At 35.1% G+C, this 22,989-nt stretch overlaps 1 protein-coding gene across 3 annotated transcripts in view; it reads right to left on the bottom strand.

Moving 5' to 3' along the window:
* Window positions 1-22,989, bottom strand: part of METTL15 (methyltransferase like 15) — a 190,157-nt gene that overhangs the window by 89,521 nt on the left and 77,647 nt on the right. For all 3 annotated transcript variants that reach the window (XM_044259000.1, XM_044258999.1, XM_044259001.1), the window contains exon 3: window positions 13,913-14,049. In XM_044259000.1, coding sequence (XP_044114935.1) covers window positions 13,913-14,049 — 137 coding nt within the window. The remainder of the gene's footprint in view (window positions 1-13,912; window positions 14,050-22,989) is intronic.

Below are 22,989 nucleotides of genomic sequence, written 5' to 3'. Positions count from 1 at the left end.
TCAGTTTGTTAAGCGACTGCCTTCGACTCAGTTGAAGGATCCTGGAGTCCAGGGATCGAGTCCCGCATCGGGCTCCCAGCTCCACGGGGAGTCTGCTTCTCACCCTGACCTTCTCCCCCTCTCATTCTCACTCTCTCTCTCTCTCTCAAGTAAATAAATAAAATCTAAAAAAAAAAAAAAAAAAAAAAAAAGAATGGCAGTTTTCAGGGGGTTCCAATTCTATAAATTAAGATTTCCAAACAACAGAATCCTAAAAGATATAACTGCCTTGCACACCACTGGTTTCTGTTTGTGTGAACCATAAACAAACACTTCTTAGCTTCCATGTATATTTCAAGCACAGAGCCAGGTTCTAGGGATATGGACAAGCATTAAAGTTTCTGTCTTCAGTAAATATTTAGTACACAATGTGAATATGTGGAATGTAGCCACAGAGGAAAGTAGTTTTCAAAAAATTTTGATCAAGATACACAGTCAAAAATATGGCTTCACTATAAATCCCATATACAAAAATACAATATATAGTTAAATAGGTGATGGGGATTAAGGTCTGAAAATGTCGTGATAAGCACTGGCTGACATATGGAATTGTTGAATCCCTATCATGTATACTGAAACTAATATTACACTGTATGTTAACTAACTGGAATTAAAATAAAAATTAAAAAATAAGATATGTGTGTGTGTGTACACATATATTATCAATGCATACATATACACATTCCACTGAAAACAATACTTAAATTTAACTTCATGTGATAAACTTTATTTCCTATTCTTTTCCATTCCATTCCATAAAATGCCAATCAAGACCAATAAAAAGACTTAATGACTCACTAAAAGGATATACTAAACCCAAGACCCAATAAAAAGACTTCATGACTCACTAAAAGGATATACTAAACAGTGTTCTAAGTCTAACCCTCAGCACAGTCCTAGGAGGTAGGTACTATTACTATCGCCATCTTAAAGCTGAAGAAACTGAAGGAAAGAGAGGTTAAGTAATGTATCTGAGGTTTTACAGTGAGTAAACGGCAGAGCTGGAATTCAAAAAAAGCAGCAGTCTATGCATGTTTCAGAGCTCTATGGTGAACAAGGAAGAAAGAGCAGTCAGCTATTAAAGTTGCCAAGTCTTGAGGGAGAACTGAAAGACCCTACTGCTGATTAGAAATAAACAGTGAGGGAAAAGTAATGGTTAAGTAGAACTAGTGCATGGGTTCATTCACCCAATAAAAATGTATGTTTCCCAGGTGGTGCTGTTGCCCTAGAGAAGAAAAATAAGAGGTGGGACAGATTCTGGAGTAAAGTTAATTACTGAAAGTCTTCTGTGAGAATGCAAATACTTTATAGACTTGGGAACATGCAGGACTGAATTTACTCATTCTTTGTCTCCTACCCTATAGTGGCCAAGTCAGATGTGTGTGAATTCTTGAATGCTCTTTTAAAATTTAGTATCACAATATTAAGTTAAATTTCACCTATAAGCATGCAACATAATTTTACCTTGGAATGAAGTCTTTTATTTATTTATTTTTTAAGATTTTATTTATTTATTTGACAGAGAGAGATGACAAGCAGACAGAGAGGCAGGCAGAAAGAGAGGAGGAAGCAGGCTCCCTGCTGAGCAGAGAGCCTGATGCAAGGCTTGATCCCAGAACCCTGAGATCACGACCTGAGCCGAAGGCAGCGGCTTAACCCACTGAGCTACCCAGGCGCCCTGGAATGAAGTCTTTTAATCTCTTAGCATCCCATTAAAATGGGAAGCCATGGACCACTCAGAGCAAAGTAGAATTTCTAAAAAGATGATCAGAAAAAGGAAATCTTCAAGGCCCAGCTACCACCAGCTTTCATATAGAGTGGAAATTCCTAGCCTTTTAACTGTTCTCACTAAATCTTTTCTGATTTCACCCTCTTCCTACCCATATTCTTTAGGCAGAATAATCTATTAAAAATGCAAATACAGTCATGTCAGTTTCCTGCTTCAGCAATGGGTACCTACCCATTGCTCTTAAAGTCCAAAATCCCTAACAAGGTGTTGTATGATCTGGCTCTAGTTTACTTCTCTATCTACTCCACCCCTCTCTCTCATCCATTCACACTGTTCATTTTATAGTCCCTTCACTAACATTCTCTTTCCTGCTACAGATCTTTAAGTATTCTGTTCTCTCTACTACAAGTGCTCACTCTTGGTCCATCTTCACCTGACTAACAGTCACTCATCCTTCAGGTCCTGTCTTAAATTCACATACTCAGGTAGGTTTCTAGATATTCTAGACTAGACTATAAAATATTGCTCCTAGAACATACTATACTCATTCTTAGCCATAATCACAACTGCAATTAAATAACAGTGAAATTATTTTCTTCTTATCTATTTTCCATTTACATCATGAGCTCTATGAAGGCATGGACTATGTCCTCATTCCCTTGGAACCACTAGAAGAACCAGACTGCCCCAAAACTACTTTGTACAATACATGTTTTCTCAAGCCTTGGAACTAAATGTTTAGTATGCCAGAAAATAACATACTTTCACATTCCCAAACACCTTCATCCTTCAAAGCAGATACCTCTTTGGTAGAGGTTATATTTAATAGTATTCAGTGGGGCAATATATAAGATCTCATTTTAGTAATGATTATACTGACAAAAATACTGAAAATAGTGACAGACCATCAGCAATAGTTCAAAACAGTCTAGTTAATTTTTCCAAGTTGCTTTTTTTTATGTTTGTTTATATTTATAAAAATTATTTCACTTTGATGGTGCATGGCAGAACTGACCTCCTATGGTTAGTAAGACTAATAACAACTGTGTCTTATATCTTACTCTGGCAATCTAAATTTTAGGTAGATAGGGCTGTTTAAGATAGTGTATTCCTTTACATGAATTTTACACTGGCCCTGGAGACAAAATTCCCAAGTATGAATACCAGCTCTGTTAGAGAATATGACTAAATTGTTTCTAGTATAATATTGTAGAGTGGTAGAAAGAAAACAAGCAGCAAGTCTGAAGCCACAAGGTCTAGATTTGCCTTTGCCCTGGCTTCCTGTGTAAATTTAACCAAAAGTAAGAAATGGTGGTTTAAAAGAAAGAAAAGATAAATGGTAAATTTCAAGTGCCAGGGAACAGACTATAAAACTTAGAAGAGATCTATGCGTAATTTAGAATAGATTATGTCATACAAGCAAGTATATTTGTAACTCACCCAATTTTTTAAGATACTTTTTATTTATTTATTTAAGAGAGAGCATGAGAAGAAGGGGCAGGGGGAGAGGAAGAGAGAGAATCTCAAGGAGATCCTATGCTGAACACTGAGTTCTACATGGGGTTTGATGCCACAACCCTCATGATCATGACCCAAGCTGAAACCAAGAGTTGGATGCTTAAACCAACTAAGCCACCCAAGCATCCCTGTAACTCTCCAATTTAATGACCATGGAGCAAACTTTAATATAAAAAATGGAGGCCAGCTATTGATACCTATTTAATCTCCTCTGAAAGCAAGCAAAACAATCCAAGTTCAAATAGTATCAATAACTAGTCAAAAAAAAAAAAAAAACTTACGCAAATAGTAAAAACTACACAAATAAATACATGACCAAAATGGGGCCTATGAAAAGACCCTGGAAGAGAAAAGGAAAACTCTGCACTTAAGATACAGAGCAAAAGCATTCTTTCAAAAAAGATTTGTTACAAAAAACAGAATTGGATTCCATAAATTTCAAGAAAGGTCTGCTGGCTATTAAATAAAACAGAAAAATGAGATGACAAAATGAGAGGATATAAAAAGGAACTGGCAGAAAAGATCAGATCAACAAATTAAATATGGTTACAGGGAAAGATAGTTTCCAATACATGAATTAAAACTTGACCAAGAGTCAATAAAAATCACAATCAATACTGTAGAAACCCAAATCTGTAACAGAAAATAACCTTAAGGAGATGAGCCAGAATAGTGAGGCAAAGGAAAAGTAGCAGAAAACACTGAGAGAAGATAAAGGTCATGCAGAAGATAATACAACTCCAACCAACAAATAAAAAGTGCTCATGTGTTAGAAAGCAGAAGAAAGAGTGGGGCTTAACAAAATAACTCCTACATGCAAATTAACAAAAATAGATGAATTAGTAATATTTCTTAGAAAAATTTGTGAATATAAAAAATAGTCACGAAATATATCTAATAAGCATCCAGCCTGGTGGGGAGAATGAGAAATTACCTCAAAGAGGAAAAAAGAAACTGGGTTGACCTCAGATTTCTCCACAGCACTAAATGTCAAAAGAAAAAGAGTAATACCCATAAAATGCCCAAAATGCTACGTTAAATCATGCTATTACCCATGTAAGAAAGTGTGAATAACAGTCTCTGTAGACAAAGGTAGAGGTGTTTCCCTTTTTCATATTTCTAGCAAAACTACTTAAAGATGTAATTATTTGAGTAAGATATGAGTCTACATGAAGAACTCAAAATAGGACTTGTAGTATAAAAAGGCTAGTGGTGGGGTGCCTGGGTGGCTAAGTCAATTTAAGTCCTGGACTCTTACTTCAGCTCAGGTCCTGATCTCACAAGTCCTGAGATCCAGGCCCCCGCTGTGGGGGGTTCTCTGCTCATCAGGAGTCTGCCTGGATATTCTTTCTCTCTGCCCCCCACCCCTGCTTGTGCGCACATATACACATGCTCTCTCTTTTCCTTTTTCAAATAAATACATTAATCTTTCTTTAAAAAGGCAAATGGAATACACTGAAATGAATTAAATGGATTGAACTATAAATAATTATTTTAGGTATGATTCCAAACTGTGTAAATGCTAACTAATAATTATCATAATAGTAGATATTAATGAATAAATACAAGATAATAGTTTAAAAGACAAACAGTGGGGTGGGGAAAAATGTAAAATAAAAATGGGAACATGATTTTCTTCTGCAGACTTAACCCCAAAAAACTGTTTAAATATGTTTAATCTTTTTAAAAAACCACTAACATCAGGGGCCCTTAGGTAGCTCAATCAGTTAAGTGTCTACATTCAGCTCTGGTCATGATCTCAGGGTCCTGGGATGGAGCCCTGCATAGTGCTCCCTGATCAGTGGGGTCTGCTTTTCCCTCTCCCTCTAAACCTCCCCACCACCCTACAGCCCCCAACTAATCCTCTCTCACACTTGCTCTGTCTCTCTTAAATAAATAAAATCTTAAAAAACAAAATAAAACACTAACATCAGCCACTAGTAAATGAAAAAAATAAAAGGTATGTCATCAAAATTGGTAGAGAAAAGGGAAACTAAACAACTATGCTGGGACAAAATAAATTTTAAAAGCCAAAGAAAATTTCAGTGAAACACAAAAATAGAAAAACATCAAACAAAATGACATAGAAAAGTGTAAGTATATCCCGAATTAATTATCCTTTTACAGAAAACATACTCAGATTTGTTTACAGAAAATACATCTGGTATTCGTTGTTTATAGTAAGGCATCTAAAATAATATAGCATAGAAAGATTTAAAATAGCAGTAATATGGACATGGATAAGACCATAGTAGAGTTAGCATTCTTTTTTTTTTTTTTTTAAAGATTTTATTCATTTATTTGACAGACAGAAATCACAAGTAGGCGGAGAGGCAGGCAGAGAGAGAGAGGAGGAAGCAGGCTCCCTGTTGAGCAGAGAGCCCGATGCAGGGCTTGATCCCAGAACCTTGGGATCATGACCTGAGCCGAAGGCAGAGGCTTTAATCCACTGAGCCACCCAGGCGCCCCAGTAGAGTTAGCATTCTTATAAATTAAGTAATAATGAAGGAAATACTCTCCAATCAATAAAATTATTCTTTAAGATAATTTAATGAAATATGAATGTGATATAAAATATAAAAAATAGGATTTATAATGTTCTGCATGTATAATATATAACATAACAATATGATAATATATAAGTATAATCAAAATCTGTGAAATACATACTTAATGCATAAAATATGCTTCCATAGATATTGATTCTTTTACTTAGATGAGATAGATTCTAAGCAAGTTATGCATTTCGTTAATAGGAAAAGATGCTCATGAGAAATGGATGAATATCCTTTTCCGCATATCCTCACTTTTCAAATTACTGTCTCTCCAGTCTCATAAATATAAAGCATTAACCATTATTATTTTCATTCCATTTCCCTCATCACTGCTCTTGATATTGAGAATCTTTTCATAACTTAATCTTCTACAAATGACCCTCCCCATAACTTTTGCTTATTTTCCAAACTGGATTTTGTTATGTTATCAATTTTAGAAGAACTCTTCCTACATGATAAATATTGATGGGGTTCCAGTCATGCTACCTCAAGATACAGCACCTTGCAAGATACTGAATATTTTAAACTGAAGGAACATGAGAAACAGCACATAAAGGAAGAACTTGCTGCACTTCTCCTAAAGCAGGTCATAAGACCCTCATGTGAGAGATGCCCTCCCTATATGCAGAGGAAAAGAACCCTTATCATCTCCAAAGATGAAAGTAAGAAGAATATGAACAAATGGGGCTTACTAGTTTCCCCCAGTTTACTACACTTAGCTCATAACACTTGTTCTATCAAATTTTTCCATAACATTTCACTCTTCATCAAACCTAATATAGAAATAATCAGGTGTAACCATGTCTTAGGGTCTTCACTTCCTTATGGAGGCTCCTATGTCACAAAAAAAATAAATGTGTATGCATTTTCTCTCGTGAATCTGCTCCAGTTGAGAACTTAGGAGGGTAGAGGAAAACGGTATTTTCCTTCACTGGAATGTCAATCCTGTTCTTATTCTCTATATTACTAATATTTCTTCTCCCCAATTAACTGTCTGGAAAATATTTTTAATTTTGCCTACTTCTAAAATTTTATAAAATATTAGATATTTCTAATATATAATTTTATAGATTTATGATTTGTAGTCTTGATTAAGAAACTTACACTTAGATTGTCTATATAATGTCTTCAATTTTCTTATAGAATTTTCTTTTTCAATTTTTCATATATTTTCACTCTATCAGGAAGTTATTTTTGAATCTAACTTAAAATAGGGGTTCATTTCATGTTCTTCAAGTTCAGTGAGCATTGTACCAATACCATTTACTTAATAATGCACTATTTTCTTAAAAAATTGAAATATCTTCCCCTTCTATTAAATTATTTTATAGTATAGCATATATCTATTATATTGTTGAATCTGTATCTGAATTCTGTCTTCCACCAGTCTACTTACTTTTCTCATGTCAATACTATGCTGACTTCATTACAGAGATTTTACAGTATGATCCGACATCTAGTAAGGCAAGTTTCCCCTCACTTTTTTATTTCCCCTCAAAAATCTGTCACTCCCCCAACCATATACATTTCATATCATATTACATAAATTAAAAACAAGGATTTATCAGTTAAACCAATTAAAATAATTCCTGGATGAACATTAAATTTGGGGAGAACTTTTTTTATAAAATATGAATTCATACTACCCCAAAACAAAATTTCTCTTTTGTTCGATCTTGTATGTCCTTTAATAAAATTAGAAAGTTTCATTTTTTTTAATTTGTAACTGTGCCTTTCTTGTAAAATTTATTACTAAATAGTCTAAGTAATTCTCAGTACTTTTTAGAGAATGAATTTTTTTTCCTATTTCCCTTCCCAAGTATTTACTACAAAGAATATTTTTAAAATTTTACCTAGCAGAAACGTCTGTTCATGTCCTCTGCCCATTTCTTGATTGGATTATTTGTTCTTTGGGTGTTGAGTTTGTTAAGTTCTTTATAGATTTTGGACACTAGTCCTTTATCTGATATGTCGTTTGCAAATATCTTCTCCCATTCTGTCAGTTGTCTTTTGATTTTGTTAACTGTTTCCTTTGCTGTGCAAAAGCTTTTGATCTTGATGAAATCCCAACAGTTCATTTTTGCCTTTGCTTCCCTTCCTTTTGGCGATGTTCCTAGGAAGATGTCGCTGCGGCTGAGGTCGAAGAGGTTGCTGCCTGTGTTCTCCTCAAGGATTTTGATGGATTCCTTTCTCACATTGAGGTCCTTAATCCATTTTGAGTTTATTTTTGTGTGTGGTGTAAGGAAATGGTCCAGTTTCATTTTTCTGCACGTGGCTGTCATCCAGATGGCCAACAGACACATGAAAAAGTGCTCCATATCACTCGGCATCAGGGAAATACAAATCAAAACCACAATGAAATATCACCTCACACCAGTCAGAATGGCTAAAATCAACAAGTCAGGAAATGACAGATGCTGGCGAGGATGCGGAGAAAGGGGAACCCTCCTACACTGTAGGTGGGAATGCAAGCCGGTGCAACCACTCTGGAAAACAGCATGGAGGTTCCTCAAAATGTTGAAAATAGAACTGCCCTATGACCCAGCAATTGCACTACTGGGTATTTACCCTAAAGATACAAACGTAGTGATCCAAAGGGGCACGTGCACCCGAATGTTTATAGCAGCAATGTCCACAATAGCCAAACTATGGAAAGAACCTAGATGTCCATCAACAGATGAATGGATCAAGAAGATGTGGTAGATATACACAATGGAATACTATGCAGCCATCAAAAGAAATGAAATCTTGCCATTTGGGACAACATGGATGGAACTAGAGCGTATCATGCTTAGTGAAATAAGTCAAGCGGAGAAAGACAACTATCATATGATCTCCCTGATATGAGGAAGTAGTGATGCAACATGGGGCTTAGAGAAGAATCCATGAAACAAGATGGGATAGGGAGGGAGACAAACCATAAGTGACTCTTAATCTCACGAAACAAACTGTGGGTTGCTGGGGGGAGGGGGATTGGGAGAAGGGGGGTAGCGATATGGACATTGGGGAGGGTATGCGCTTTTGGGTAAATTGGAAGGGGTGGTGATCCATGAGAGACTATGGACTCTGAAAAACAATCTGAGGGGAGTGAAGTGGTGGAGGGGTGGGAGGTTGGGGTACCAGGTGGTGGGTATTATAGAGGGCACGGCTTGCATGGAGCACTGGGTGTGGTGAAAAAATAATGAATACTGTTTTTCTGAAAATAAATAAATTGGAAAAAAAAATTTTTACCTAGCCATCTTATTGTATCAACTTACTAATTTTACAAGCCTTTTGGTCAAATCATTACAAGAAAAATATATTAATTAGCTTCTTCTATATGCCAGATCTTCCAAAAATACTGATTGTAGTATTTATAGAGGCTAATCCATGTTTATATCCTGATTTTGACTCAAATTGTTATAGTATTTCACCATTTGGGAAAATAACTGCTGTTTGTCCTTAGATGATAGAATATTTTACATTTAAATAGTTGTATTCCTGTTTAACATAGAGATTTTAATATTATTATCTAGCTGATTACAGTCATGCTTACCAATCTGTCATTGATTGGCTGGCTGACCTGGATACATCTCTGTATTCTTTAGGTATTATTCTTTTAACTAGGCCATAGGTATTATTCTTTCAACTAAATGATACATGAATTAGATGTGCTAGTATTTCCTTTTGCATTCTACATTTATATTCTTCAGTGAGGTTAGACTTTTTCTCTTCTTTTATACTACTTCTAGCAGGATTAAGTATAAAACTATGCTAGACTCAATATAGAATGAACTGAAAAAGCTTTACATTCTTATCATGATCAACAATAGTATAAAAGGCAATGCCCTTTCCTATTTTTTCTTTAAAGATTTTATTTATTTATTTGACAGACAGAGATCACAAGTAGGCAGAGAGGCAGGCTGAGAGAGGAGGAAGCAGGCTCCCTGCAGAGCAGAGAGCCTGATGCAGGGCTTGATTCCAGGACCCTGAGACCATGACCTGAGCTGAAGGCAGAAGCTTAACCCACTGAGCCACCCACGGGCCCCACTCTTTCCTATTTTTTAAGACGTAGGTAACAACTGCAAATCTTGTCATGGTGCATTGTTCTATGTACTCTAGTTACCTTTCCTGTCTCTTCTCTGGTAATGACCTATTAAAGTTTTATAATTATTCAGTCAATTTTAATAATTTATATTTCCTAGGACACTATTCATTTCATTGATGTTTCACATGTTACCATAGAATTATGGTTGTATTATCTTATGATTAACTTATCCCGTATCCATGGTTGGTGTCCTCTTCAATCTTAATCACATGTTTTTGGAATGATCACTTGGATTTCTTTATTCTTTTTTCTTTTCAGTTGCTTTCATTCTGGTTTTCATCCATATTAATTCTTCTTGCCCTATTTTGTTTTATTCTATTGTTCCTTAAGTAATTTATTATACTTGGCAAAGAATTATCTTCCAAAGAACTAAAAAAATTTCAATAAGATTTGAGTCAAGGTAGTATGAAACTTAATAAAATGAGGTTATTAGGCTTAAAAAAGAAGAACAAAGCCAAAGGAATCACAATTTCAGATTTCAAGATATACTACAAAGCTATGGTAATAAAACTGTATGGTGCTGGCACAAGAATAGGCATATATAGCTCACTGGAACAGAACAGAGATCCCATAAATAAACCCATGACTATGTGGTCAATTGTCTATCACAAAGGAGGTAAGAAATACACCATGAGGGAAAGACAGTCTTTTCAATAAATTGTTTTGGGGAAAACTGGAGAGCTATTTTTGGTGTACCAAAAATGAAACTGGACCACTACCCACAAAAATCAAGTCAAAGTGGATGAAAGACCTAAACGTGAAACCTAAAACCATAAAACTCCTAAGTTTAAAAGTAAACAAAGGAGGGGCGCCTGGGTGCCTCAATGGGTTAAGCCACTGCCTTCGGTTCAGGTCATGATCTCAGGATCCTGGGATCGAGTCCCGCATCAGGCTCTCTGCTCAGCAGGGAGCCTGCTTCCCTTCCTCTCTCTCTGCCTGTCTCTCTGCCTACTTGTGATCTCTCTCTGTCAAATAAATAAATAAAATCTTAAAAAAAAAAAAAAAGTAAACAAAGGAAAGAATCTCAGACATTCACCTTAGCAACATTATCTATTATGGATATGCCTCCTCAGGCATCGGAAACAAAAGCAAAAATAAACTATTGGGAATACATCAAAGAGAAAGGAACTAAAAGCTTTTGTCAGCAAAGGAATTCATCAACAAAACAAAAAGGCAACCTCCTGAATGAGAGAAGACATTTGCAAATGATGTATCCAATAAGGGGTTAATATCCAAAATATATAAAGAACTTATAAAACTCAATACCAAAAAACAAACAATCCAATTTTAAAATGGGCAGAGGACCTGAAAAGATATTTTTCTATGAAAGACATACAGAGGGCTAACAGACACATGAAAAATGTTCAACATTACTAGTCATCAGAGAAATGAAAATCAAAATCACAATGAGATATCACCTCCCACAAGTCAAAATGGCTAGTATCAAAATGACAAAACATAAGAAGTGTTGGGGAGGATGTGGAGAAAAGGAAATGACCCTGTACTGATGACAGGAATGTAAATTGGTGCAACCACCATGGGAAACAGTATGGAGATTCCTCAAAAAATTAAAAATAGAAATATCATACAGCCTAGTAACTCCACTGCTGAGTATTTACTCAGAGAAAATGAAAACTAATTTCAAAAGATATATGCTGCTCTATGTTTACTGCATTATTATTCATAATAGGAAAGTTATGGAAGCAACCCAAGTGTCCAGAATATATATATATATATAATATATAAAATAGAATATTACTCAGCCATTAAAAAGACTGAAATCTTGCCAATTGGATAGAACTGAGGATATTAATTGGATAGAACTGAGGGTATTAACGCCAAGTGAAATAAGTAAGACAGATAAAAACAAATATCATACGGATTTCATTTATGCGAGGAATCTTACAAGTAAAAAAAGAAAAAAAATGAACGAAGGAAAAACAGACTCCTTAAAGAACAAACTAGTGGTTGCCAGAGGAAAGGGGGATGGGAGGATGGGTAAAGTAGGTAAAGGGGACTGTGAGGTACAAACTTTCAGTTACAAAATAAATAAGTGATAGAGATGAAAAGTACAGCATAGGGAATAGAGTCAATAATATTTTAATAATGCTGTATTGTGACAGATGCTAACTATACTTACCAAGGTAAGCATTGAGTAATGTGTAGAAATGCTGTGTACACCTGAAACTACTATAACATAGTGTACCACCTATACTTCAATTCAAAAAAAGATTATTAGGTGATGAGATCCCAGCTTTATCTCTGTTTATTCATATATGCCTTTTAGCAAATTATTTAACCTCAGCTAATAGTTTCTACAACTGTAAACTGAAAAGAGAATATAGTCTCAAGATTCTTGAGACACCTGATAAAACTGATAAAATTTTAAGCTCCTTCTGAGAAAAGGAGGCTTTTTGAAGGAATAAGAGACCTTGGAAAAACTGAACTGGAACTCACTGCCTTTAGAAATAATAATATCTAAGAAAATCCAGTTTTTCTATGATAGTGAAATATAATAGAGATCTATATTCATTCTATGAACACTCAGGTCATAATCAGGTGAACTCTTAAGATGTTTCACCAATATGAATGCCTTAGAATCACAAGAACTTCCTAAAGAAGATGCATGTAAGTTACATTACAGAATAACAGAGATAGGTGTTTTTGTTTGTTTGTTTGTTTTGCTTTTTAAGTATCACATCGTTAAACCATATCCTCATATTTTTCTTGGAAGAAAAAAACCTGGGGTCAAGTGGATTCCAGGCACTCCCACTGAACCCTGTGATGTTGCAAACAAAAATCTAGGTGTATTTATTTAATTTTTATTGGGAGAATTAATCACACTGATAGATTTGCAAAGAGTTTGGGACCTGAGAGGTTGAAAAAGACTATTCTAGACAAGCAATTCAACTTCCTATCTTTAGTCTGTGATTAAACTTTTCCATGGTCATACTTTTGCTGCTTCACCAAACAGACTTTTTCATTATTGGACAGTTACAACTACCAAAAAACTCTGGTGTACATCAAGTCAAAATCTACCTCTAAAATTCTCATCTATTTTCTTGATTTCAGACTATGAAGCATAAGAGACTAATTCCTTATTCTTTGTTTTTTTTAAGATTTTATTTATTTATCAGAGAGAGAGAGGGGGAGAGAGTGAGCACAGGCAGACAGAGGCAGAGGGAGAAGCAGGCTCCCCGCCAAGCTAGGAGCCCGATGTGGGACTCGATCCCAGGACGCTGGGATCATGACCTGAGCCGAAGGCAGCTGCTTAACCAACTGAGCCACCCAGGCGTCCCCTAATTCCTTATTCTTGAAAACAGCCCTATACCTGTTTGTGGGTAGTCAACTTAGCTCCAAGACATTTCCCTTTTTCAGACCAGTAATTTTTAAAACAACACAGCATAATCCACTATTCCAAAATTTTCTCTAAAGGAAGATGATTAACAACTCATGAAGACAATATTTTACATTTTTAAAAGATTCAACAGTGAAAGCTCACCTAATTCTTGTCAGAGGGATATAGAGTACTCTAAATTTACTTGTGAATTTCAAAAAGAATTCAGAGAAAACAACTGCATTACATTGATGTATGTGACCTAATGAATTCTGCATTATTCTCACATATTTATTTACTTTTACCAGTAAATTCTTAGAAACTGTAACTCATAAATTCTTTAAAAATTATTTCTTAAACTACTGTCAAAATATTACCCATGGATGGACATTAACTCATGTTCAAATTTCAGCCATAAGTCATTTTTTTATTTCTTTTTATGAACTCAGGAAGGATAAAGGCAGTAATATCATTTTAAGTGGTACTAAAAACAATATTTACATTAATTCCTTCAGGGGAAAAAGAGAGAAAATATGTAGCAGAGTGAAGTATAACAACTTACAAGGGAGAACAAATTCCAAAATGGTAAACCCAGCTCTATAAAACTCAGCACCAAAATTCAATAATTATACAAGAGAATTACTTACGGATACAATTCTGAAAGCTGTTCAGCTATTGCATAAGCTGCTGGGTCTCTGTCTAAGGCATACAGAGTAATGTCTGACTCCTTCTGTAGAATGGCTCTTGTGTGTCCTCCTGAACCAAATGTCATATCTAGAAAAATCTGGTCAACACAGAAAAAGAAAATTACTACCTAGCATGAACAAAATATTCTTGCAAGTTACCTTAATTTCTAGAGGTACATATTGATTTTCCGAGCTGATAGCAATTGGAAAAACAATTAAAATTATTTTGCCTAGAGTTCAATTTGTTATACATGAGACCTGGATCAATTATGAGTGACCAGTCTGAAAGAAATGGTCAGAGTATCAGTAAAATGATCATCTCTGGCATAGGCTGGCCAATTTAAGACAAATTTACATTTTCCTCCAAAGGTCAAACTGGCTACAGAGTTATGCTGCTAGCTTTTTAATGCTTTCCAGCACCTGGCTGATGATAATATTTCCAACAATTTCTCATTATTTGGAAATAGCTTACAATTAATATGGCTCACTTTATCTCAATCTCTCTAAATGGCTTTGTATTACACATGAAGATATTCAAGAATACAAAGAAAGAATGAGAGAAGGAAAGAGATACAGGAAAAAAAAAAGAATGAATATACCTAACAATAAATAATCGCAGGACAGGGGCGCCTGGGTGGCTCAGTTGGTTAAGCAACCGCCTTCGGCTCAGGTCACGGTCCCGGAGCCCCGGGATCGAGTCCCGCATCGGGCTCCCAGCTCCATGGGGAGTCTGCTTCTCCCTCTGACCTTCCCGCCTCTCATGCGCTCTCTCTCTCAAATAAATAAAAAAATTAAAAAAAAATAATCGCAGGACAAATCCTTAAAAATCAAAACTGGAAAAGGCTCAAGGCTTAAGTAAAAACAGCTAGGGTAAATTCTAGCTTTGTCACAAGTACCTATATATTTTTGGGAAAGACACTTAAAATCCCACTGTTTTTAGATTTCCCCAGGCTTTGAAAAGAAAAAGAAAGTCAGAGGGAAAGAAGATACCATCAGTACTTACCTAACTGGTAAGGTCATCTATCATTGGTCATCTAAACCATGACACTAGAGTGTAAGATCTGTAAGTAATAATTTTGCCAGGATAACAGTTTATGATCTACAGGGGTGGCTTCATGCTTAGATCATTCTAGAGAAACAGTAAGGCTAATTGGACTTGAATCTACTTCTTGGCTCTTTTACTGGATCACACTATAAAGAAAATAGGTCTCAGTTGGGCAAGAAACCAGACCTGGACCATTAGAAACATATTTGTGAATAAGTTGATTGTGGTTGATTTGGAAGTCAAGACACTCTCAGTGTAGATTAAAGTGCCCTTTCAATAAACTTCACTGGTATTATGAAAATAAAAATAATCATTCCAATAATATTGAATACTATGAAAAATGACATATGCTATAGATCAAACTATTAAAAGTATTATAGAGGGCACGGCTTGCATGGAGCACTGGGTGTGGTGAAAAAATAATGAATAATGTTTTTCTGAAAATAAATAAATTGGAAAAAAATATATAAACTTGTAACTTTTTCAAAGTTAATGTGAACACTGCACAAGAAGACAACTTCTTGAAATGGATCTGAACATTCTCCTGCCCTGAAGGCTACAAATTATTTCCAGGAGAGTGGTTAGAAACAAGACACAAGTACGCTTTGATTTTTTGCTACCAGTTACCATGCTGAGACCCATCCTCTGAACAAGTCCTCAAAAAAGTTAGCCTGCTATTTCAAGAATAACATGGAGGAAATCTTCTGATCAAAACTTAAAAGAGGAGGGATGTAAATTATGAGAGATGTAAATGTGGTGAAAAACCACAAGCACTGCTCTTTAACATAAGTATGTTAATACAACTCAAGCTTGCACTTCTGTCACTGTCAGCACAAAAGACATGGCTATACACTCTTTTCAACATTGTAGATGATAATGTTAAAACAACACTTGAAACTTACCAAACTCAATACCCAAAGAATAATTCAATTAAGAAATGGGCAGAGGACATGAACAGACATTTCTGCAAAGACGACATCCAGATGGCCAACAGACGCATGAAAAAGTGCTCAACATCCCTCGGCATCAGAGAAATACAAATCAAAACCACAATGAGATACCACCTCACACCAGTCAGAATGGCTAAAGTTAACAAGTCAGGAAATGACAGATGTTGGTGTGGATGTGGATAAAGGGGAACCCTCCTACACTGTTGGTGGGAATGCAAGCTGGTGCAACCACTCTGGAAAACAGTATGGAGGTTCCTCAGAAAGTTGAAAAGAGAGCTACCCTATGACCCAGCAGTCGCACTACTGGGTATTTACTCTAAAGAAACAAATGTAGTGATCCAAAGGGGCAGGTACACCCGAATGTTTATAGCAGCAATGCCCACAATAGCCAAACTATAGAAAGAACCTAGATGCCCATTAAAAGAAGAATGGATAAAGAAGACATGTTTGTGTATATACATATATATAAATATAAATATAGATATAGATATATGATGGAATACTATGCAGCCATCAAAAGAAATGAAATCTTGCAATTTGCAATGACGTGGATAGATCTAGAAAGTATTATGCTGAGTGAAATAAGTCAATCAGAAAAAGACAATTATCATATGATCTCCCTGAGATGAGGAATTTGATAGGCAGATTGGGGTATCTGGTGCATAGGGAAGGAAAAAATGAAACCAGATGGGATCGGAAGGGAGATAAACCGTAAGAGGCTTTTAATATCACAAAACAAACTGAGGGTTGTTGGTGGAGAGTGATATGGAGAGGGTGACTGGGTTATGGACACTGGGGAAAGTATGTGCTCTGCTGAGTGCTGTGAAGTGTGTAAGCATTACGATTCACGACCTGTACCACTGTGGCAAATAATACATTATATGTTAATAAAAATAATTAGAAAAAAAAACACTAGAATTTCTTGCCTTTTTTTTTTTTTTTAAAGTAGTCCAATGCGAGGCTCAAACTCATGACCCTGAGATCACAATCCAAGCTGAGATGAAGGGTCGGACATTTAACTGATTGAGCCACCCAGGAGCCCCTTCGTATTATTTGTATGGTTGTTAGGAGTATATACTTATAATCTCAAAATCAAATAATTCCCGTTCTGAGTCTGTATACTTTTTTTACGTATCAATGAGTAAGTAAAAATCTCCCACCTTACCATACTTCAGTTTAAAAATTTCTAGGGGCTTAGCATAATTTAAACAAAGAACTTCTCCAAGGCAGAAATAGAAATTACTTTCTTGTTATGCCCCGATATCAAGTCTTGCTATAATTCTGTATTTAAACTGAGAGTATAGAAAATAAAACAATTTGCATATGATTATTTTATCTCAAGCCAGGAAAGTCCCAATCGATAATTAAAAAGAAAAATTCTCATCATTAAAAAAAATCTGGAAAATGTAAGATGATTATAATTTACATGATTATTTTTTAATATATCATGATTATGCCCTTGGAGATGTACTGACAATCAAGGAAGTTTCCATAGGAAAAAAAATAATAATTATAAGCAGTCAAGTGTACCACAAAGCAAAGCTGGAGACATGGATATATAAATGGATATATAAAACTACTATGGATATATAAATGAATATATAAAACTACAAGTGAACCCCACCATATGCCCTAGGTTAATAGGTTACTGAAGCCATCAACTACAATTTTGAAAATTCTAATATACATTGCTCATTAATTTAGGCCTTGTGAATCAACCAGCACTATAAGTGAAAAGGGAGCCAATTAGTGTCTCCCTTTTCCTGGGTCACTAACTTGATGTAAGACCACATTTTAAAATTTGTACTAGCTGACAATAAAATAATACTGGACAAATGCAAAAGAACAAATAAATCTGAGTGTTACAAATCAATACTTCTATGGGTCACATCTGCATGTATTCATATATATATATATATATATATATATAAAATGTTTCAAACATAAAAGGAACTCTTTCTTTAAAATTACCTGATATAATTTATCTAATACATAAAACCAATATTTGTTACCAAGATTTTATTCTGACAGTCCCACTTCTCACTTGTATAATCCTAACCAAAGTATTTTAACCCTCTGAGCCTCAACTGTTTCATCTAAGAAAGGGGGATAAAATGTACCCCTATTTACTTCACGGATACATAAAAATTATCTTATTTTCCCTTACAACCACAAAATTGGTGTTATCAGATGTACACATACATAGAAACTAAGATTAAACTAAGCTAGTAAGTAGAAAATGCAGGAACTGAATGCAGGTATACCTGGCTCTCTTCTGCATTAAATCAACAAAGCCTGTATTTGCCCAATACCTTATAACTTATTGAGCATTAACAGTTTTCCTATTTGGTCTAACAAAAGCTCTGTAAGTAGGGACAAGTGGCTTTCTCCCAATTTTTGCAAGTACAAAACTCAGGTGCAGAGATATAAGGTGACTTGATTAAGATCCTATAACAAGCAAGTGAGGGAAAGAGAACTCTAAACCATGTGTCACCAACTCTGTATTTTGTGCCTTTTCTGAAAGAAATAAAGAGAAGAAGGGAGGAGTGAACAAAAGAAAGAAATTAAAAAGTGGATGACATAGAAAGAATTATGGTAGAAATAGATTTATAAAAATTATATAAGAAAACTTTCTTGTTTTTGTTTTTTTTTTTATAGATCACCCATTCCCACTGGAATTTAGGCTCTCAGAAACCATGTCTTAATCTTTGTATAGTGGGACAACTCTTGAGATACATGTGTTTCTCTCTTTTTTTTTCTTCCTCGTCTCTCTCTTTCTATTTCAAGCAGGTGCCTAGGTATTTAGAGCTTTAGAAATGTATGTTCCTTGAGGATTTTTGCATGACACAAAGAAAAACGTATCTATCCTACCATCTGGAGAAAACCACTTTCCTATCAGTTAATATTAAAGAACAACAACAAAAAAGCTCAGAAAGAATACTAGTTATCCTGGGTAGGTTAGTATCTTTAAGGAAAAGAGAGATAGATCTCACTGAAATTGGATAGAAGAGAGATGGGAATAATGAACAAATTCCAGGAAGGTGCAGGACTAATGAAATGACTGACAGATGATAAGATCTCAAAGCAGCTGTCTATATGAGGAACTGAAGGAGGGTGGACCCTCAACACAGGGTTCCCAGGGATACCAGAGATTTCCATACCCCTCTTTGGCACAGGAGCAGCAGAACCTCTGGTTCTAGAGGGCCTTTACTACAACAAAAGGCATCTCAGGAAGAACTAAGTGTGGTATGAGATGAGTAGTAAGATGAAGGGCTTCTGCATAGCTCAGTTGGGGTAATGAGAATGACTGAGATTGATGGCTTCTCAGCACAGGGAGATTGGGGCTCAGAATCAAAAAAAAAAAGTGACTTAAAAAATAAACATTTGAGGGAAGATGCATAACTACAGTTCTCCAACTCTGACTCCACTTTAACAGCATCAGTGTACAGCAGTAGATGCTTAGTAAATATTTAGTGATGTAATATGAAAAAAGAGCTCAGCTTCCCAAGGTAGCTATGCTAAAGATACCAATACTCATTTGTGCAAATGAATTTAGAAACACTCCTCAAGATACAAGACTCATTACCATAAGACCACATAAAATAGTCACAGGATATCTAACTTTTAGAAGTCATTTAACACCAATATATTCCTAGTATTACAAGCTGTTTCATTAATGAACTTTTTCAGAACATTAATAATGATCTGATATTAATAATATTATGTAACTCTAATGCACCATGTTTCTATCTGTTGATCAGAATCCTTTACATTTGAACTAAGAAAATGAACATTTCTTATTTTAGGCAGTTTTTTGAATCAAATACAAATAAATGACATTTTATCCCCATGGTCTTCTAAATATAGAAATGATTAGGTTCTACCTTGCACCATGATGAGTCACACTTGAATAGTTGAGCTATAGCTGTGAATCTGATAATGAACAGGGTACAGATGCAGAATTTCAGAGCTTAGAGGGACAAAACACACTATTTATTCCACCTCCTCGTTTTACTTATGAGGAGACCAAGGCTCAAAAAGGTAGGTAGCTAAGGGCAGAGCTAATACTGAAATATAAATCCTATGCTCTTTCCACTTCATCTCATAATATTCCTCAACTGGAATTATATAATCACACTGAAATAAACAATTATTCTTTGAAAAAAATTTTTTTTTCTTAGTGAAGGTAGACATGTATGTGGGAACTTTGCACCTTAAACCTCCAATACAGTTGAAAACAATCACTGTTCTACCACCCTAAATTGTCTTAAGACTTTATGATGATAAATTTGTTGGATCTAATTCCAAAGATAATTATGTTGTATACGTAGTCTCAGATCAATACCCATCTATTATGTATAATAGCAACTGGTGATGACTGACTTCTTGACAGGTTACAGTTTTAAAACTGACCTTAAAATTAAAAGCAAAAATTAAAATACTTAAAATTGTAGGCCCATGGGTAGTTGGAGCTAGAAGAACCCACAGAAATAATCCAATTTAATTCCATTAATATATACTGTTCTGTCCTTCTGGAGTATACTTAGCACTACTTTTACACCTCTCAGATATGACATTCTTTAAAATCTAGCTAAGGAGAACTGAGAGAAATCAATATATTCCTAGTATTACCCTAGGATTTACCCAAGATCATCCTGCACAGACTAGATAGTTAAATGATTTATTTTTCCTAATCCAACAGTTCTAATCATCGAAATTTTCACAGTAGAACAACACTGTTAAAATTGGACAAGAAAACATTTTTAGCCATGAACAGCACGAGGGCAGATCTTTCAATTTCATTTTCCTAATGTTGATTAGTCATTTCCAATCTGTGCAAGATTTTTAATAGTAAGTTCTCATCTGAATTTGGAAACAATATGGCCTGATTTCACTGAAAAATTTCTTCCTATGAATACTTCCTTTTCTGGCAATTACTAGTTTTGAATATTTAGAATTGAAGTGTTTTTGAAAGAATTTTGGAAAACTTCACCTATTTGCAACAGGTTTCATTTTGAAATACTGACATGTCTCAGGCATATACTTAACCTTCTGCATTTTTTTTCCAGAGGTAAATTAAAATATATGGCATTAATTAATTATCTGTATATTTACTGAATATTCAGTACAGATAAGGTCATAAGAGGTAATAACTCTTGAGATATTAAGTTATGGGCCTTCCAGTTTGATGAGGGAATTAGACATGTACACAAATAATTACTAGTAAAAAGAAATCAGCAATATAAGAAAAGTATATACAACATTTCAGGAGGAGTGAAAAAAACATAGGTATTTCAATCAGTAGTGAGACGGATGAAATTGGAGTAGGTTACAAATCAGCAGGGCCATCAAGGCTGGACAGAAGTCAGAGAGCACCCTTTCTTCTCACTCTTCCATATTCCCCAAATTCAGTTACCTACAGCATCTTGTTGATTGTACATAAATATGCCTTAAATTTTTCCACTCCCATTTTAAATTCAGGACCCCTTATTTCTTTGCTTTACTATTGCAATAAGTTCACACTCACATCCATACCTCAAGTCTGACTTCTAATTCTTCTTGCTACACTATTAACAGGATATTTTTTTTTTCTGAAATAAAATTGAAGCATGTGACATTCCTGCTCTCAGAAGCTCTCCAAAGCTACATGATACAGTCTAAATTTCTAGACATAATGATTAATAGTCTTCAGATTCTGGCCTCTGCATTTCTGTCTAATATTATCTTCCACTCCTTACACATGGATTTTATAATATATTCTCTAGCCATAGAGTTGAGCTAATAACAAAAGCACCTATAATTATCAAACATGCTAAATAGTCTCATGTCTTCTCTACCATTTTGCTCTGTTCCATCTCTCTCAAATTGAATTCTCAAACAATTATGAAAATTCTAATATGTGCACATCTCTATTCTTAAGAGTTAGAAATACAAGAGTAGGACAAAACAGACATGGCCCTTGTTCTCAAATAGTTTTCAGCTGGAGGCCTTCGTATCTTTAATATATCCATTCTTTCTTTCCATAATACTCCTCTGGAAGATGCCCTAAACATTTGTGTCCTGGATGCCAAACATTGTATGACAGAGAATATAATTAATAAATATCTACTGAATAAATAAATAAATAAATAAAAACAGAGAATGAAATCTTACCAAAGGCGTAGATGTAGGAAAGAATATGATATGTAGAGGGAGAACAAGTTTGACTAGAATGCAGGATGTATTACAAGAAGAGAGTAGTAGAAAGGAGAAAAAGGAAGAAAACAAGAAGAAATTAAAAACTTCCATGTATGTGCCAGATACTATTATTTGTTGTGATACGTTCCCTGTGGTCATCCTAGAAGTACCCCATAAAACAAAGTAGGAAATAATGCTGGAAGGTAGTGTGAAGTCAACTCTTGGCAGTCCTGAAAGGCCAAGGTAAGTAATTTGCATCCTATCTCCTAGATAATGAACAGCTCTAAAGACTTCTGAAGTGAAAAAAATAATGTGACTGCCAAGAGTATTAGATGGATGGCAGCTTATGAGAATATTGTGGTGACTTGGTATAGAGCAAGCACCCAGGTAAGAGGACACAAAGCCCGAACTGCCAGTAGGAATGGAGAGTAATAATGATAATAAAAATGTATAATACATTTACTGAATGCTTCTTTTACACCAAAAATGGCACCACACATTTGCTCTGCATCATTCATTCATTTTATACATAGGCAGAAACACACACACACACACTCACCCACATTCATTTAAGTTAGTGGGATTCTCAAAACCACACTTTGAGTAAGTTACTATTGTTATTACTATTCTATAGAAGAGAAATGGGAGATTTAAGAGAGAAGGTTCGGTGGACAGTCTGAGGTGCAGCTAATGAATGTTGGAGAGAGATTCAAAAACAATTCTGTCTCCTGAATCTGTACTCCTAACTACTTACCTTCTCTGTAGAGGTAGAACAGACTAATCTGATGCAGTGAGTGGAGAAGTGAGAAGTAAGAACCGACTGCAAAGCATGCTATCTGGTAACTAAGAGTATAGGACACAACATT

This window comes from Neovison vison, chromosome 7 (assembly GCF_020171115.1).
Source record: "Neovison vison isolate M4711 chromosome 7, ASM_NN_V1, whole genome shotgun sequence".
NCBI lineage: Eukaryota > Metazoa > Chordata > Mammalia > Carnivora > Mustelidae > Neogale > Neogale vison.
Note: the sequence above shows the minus strand (reverse complement) of the source record. Positions and strands in the feature narration are given on the sequence as shown.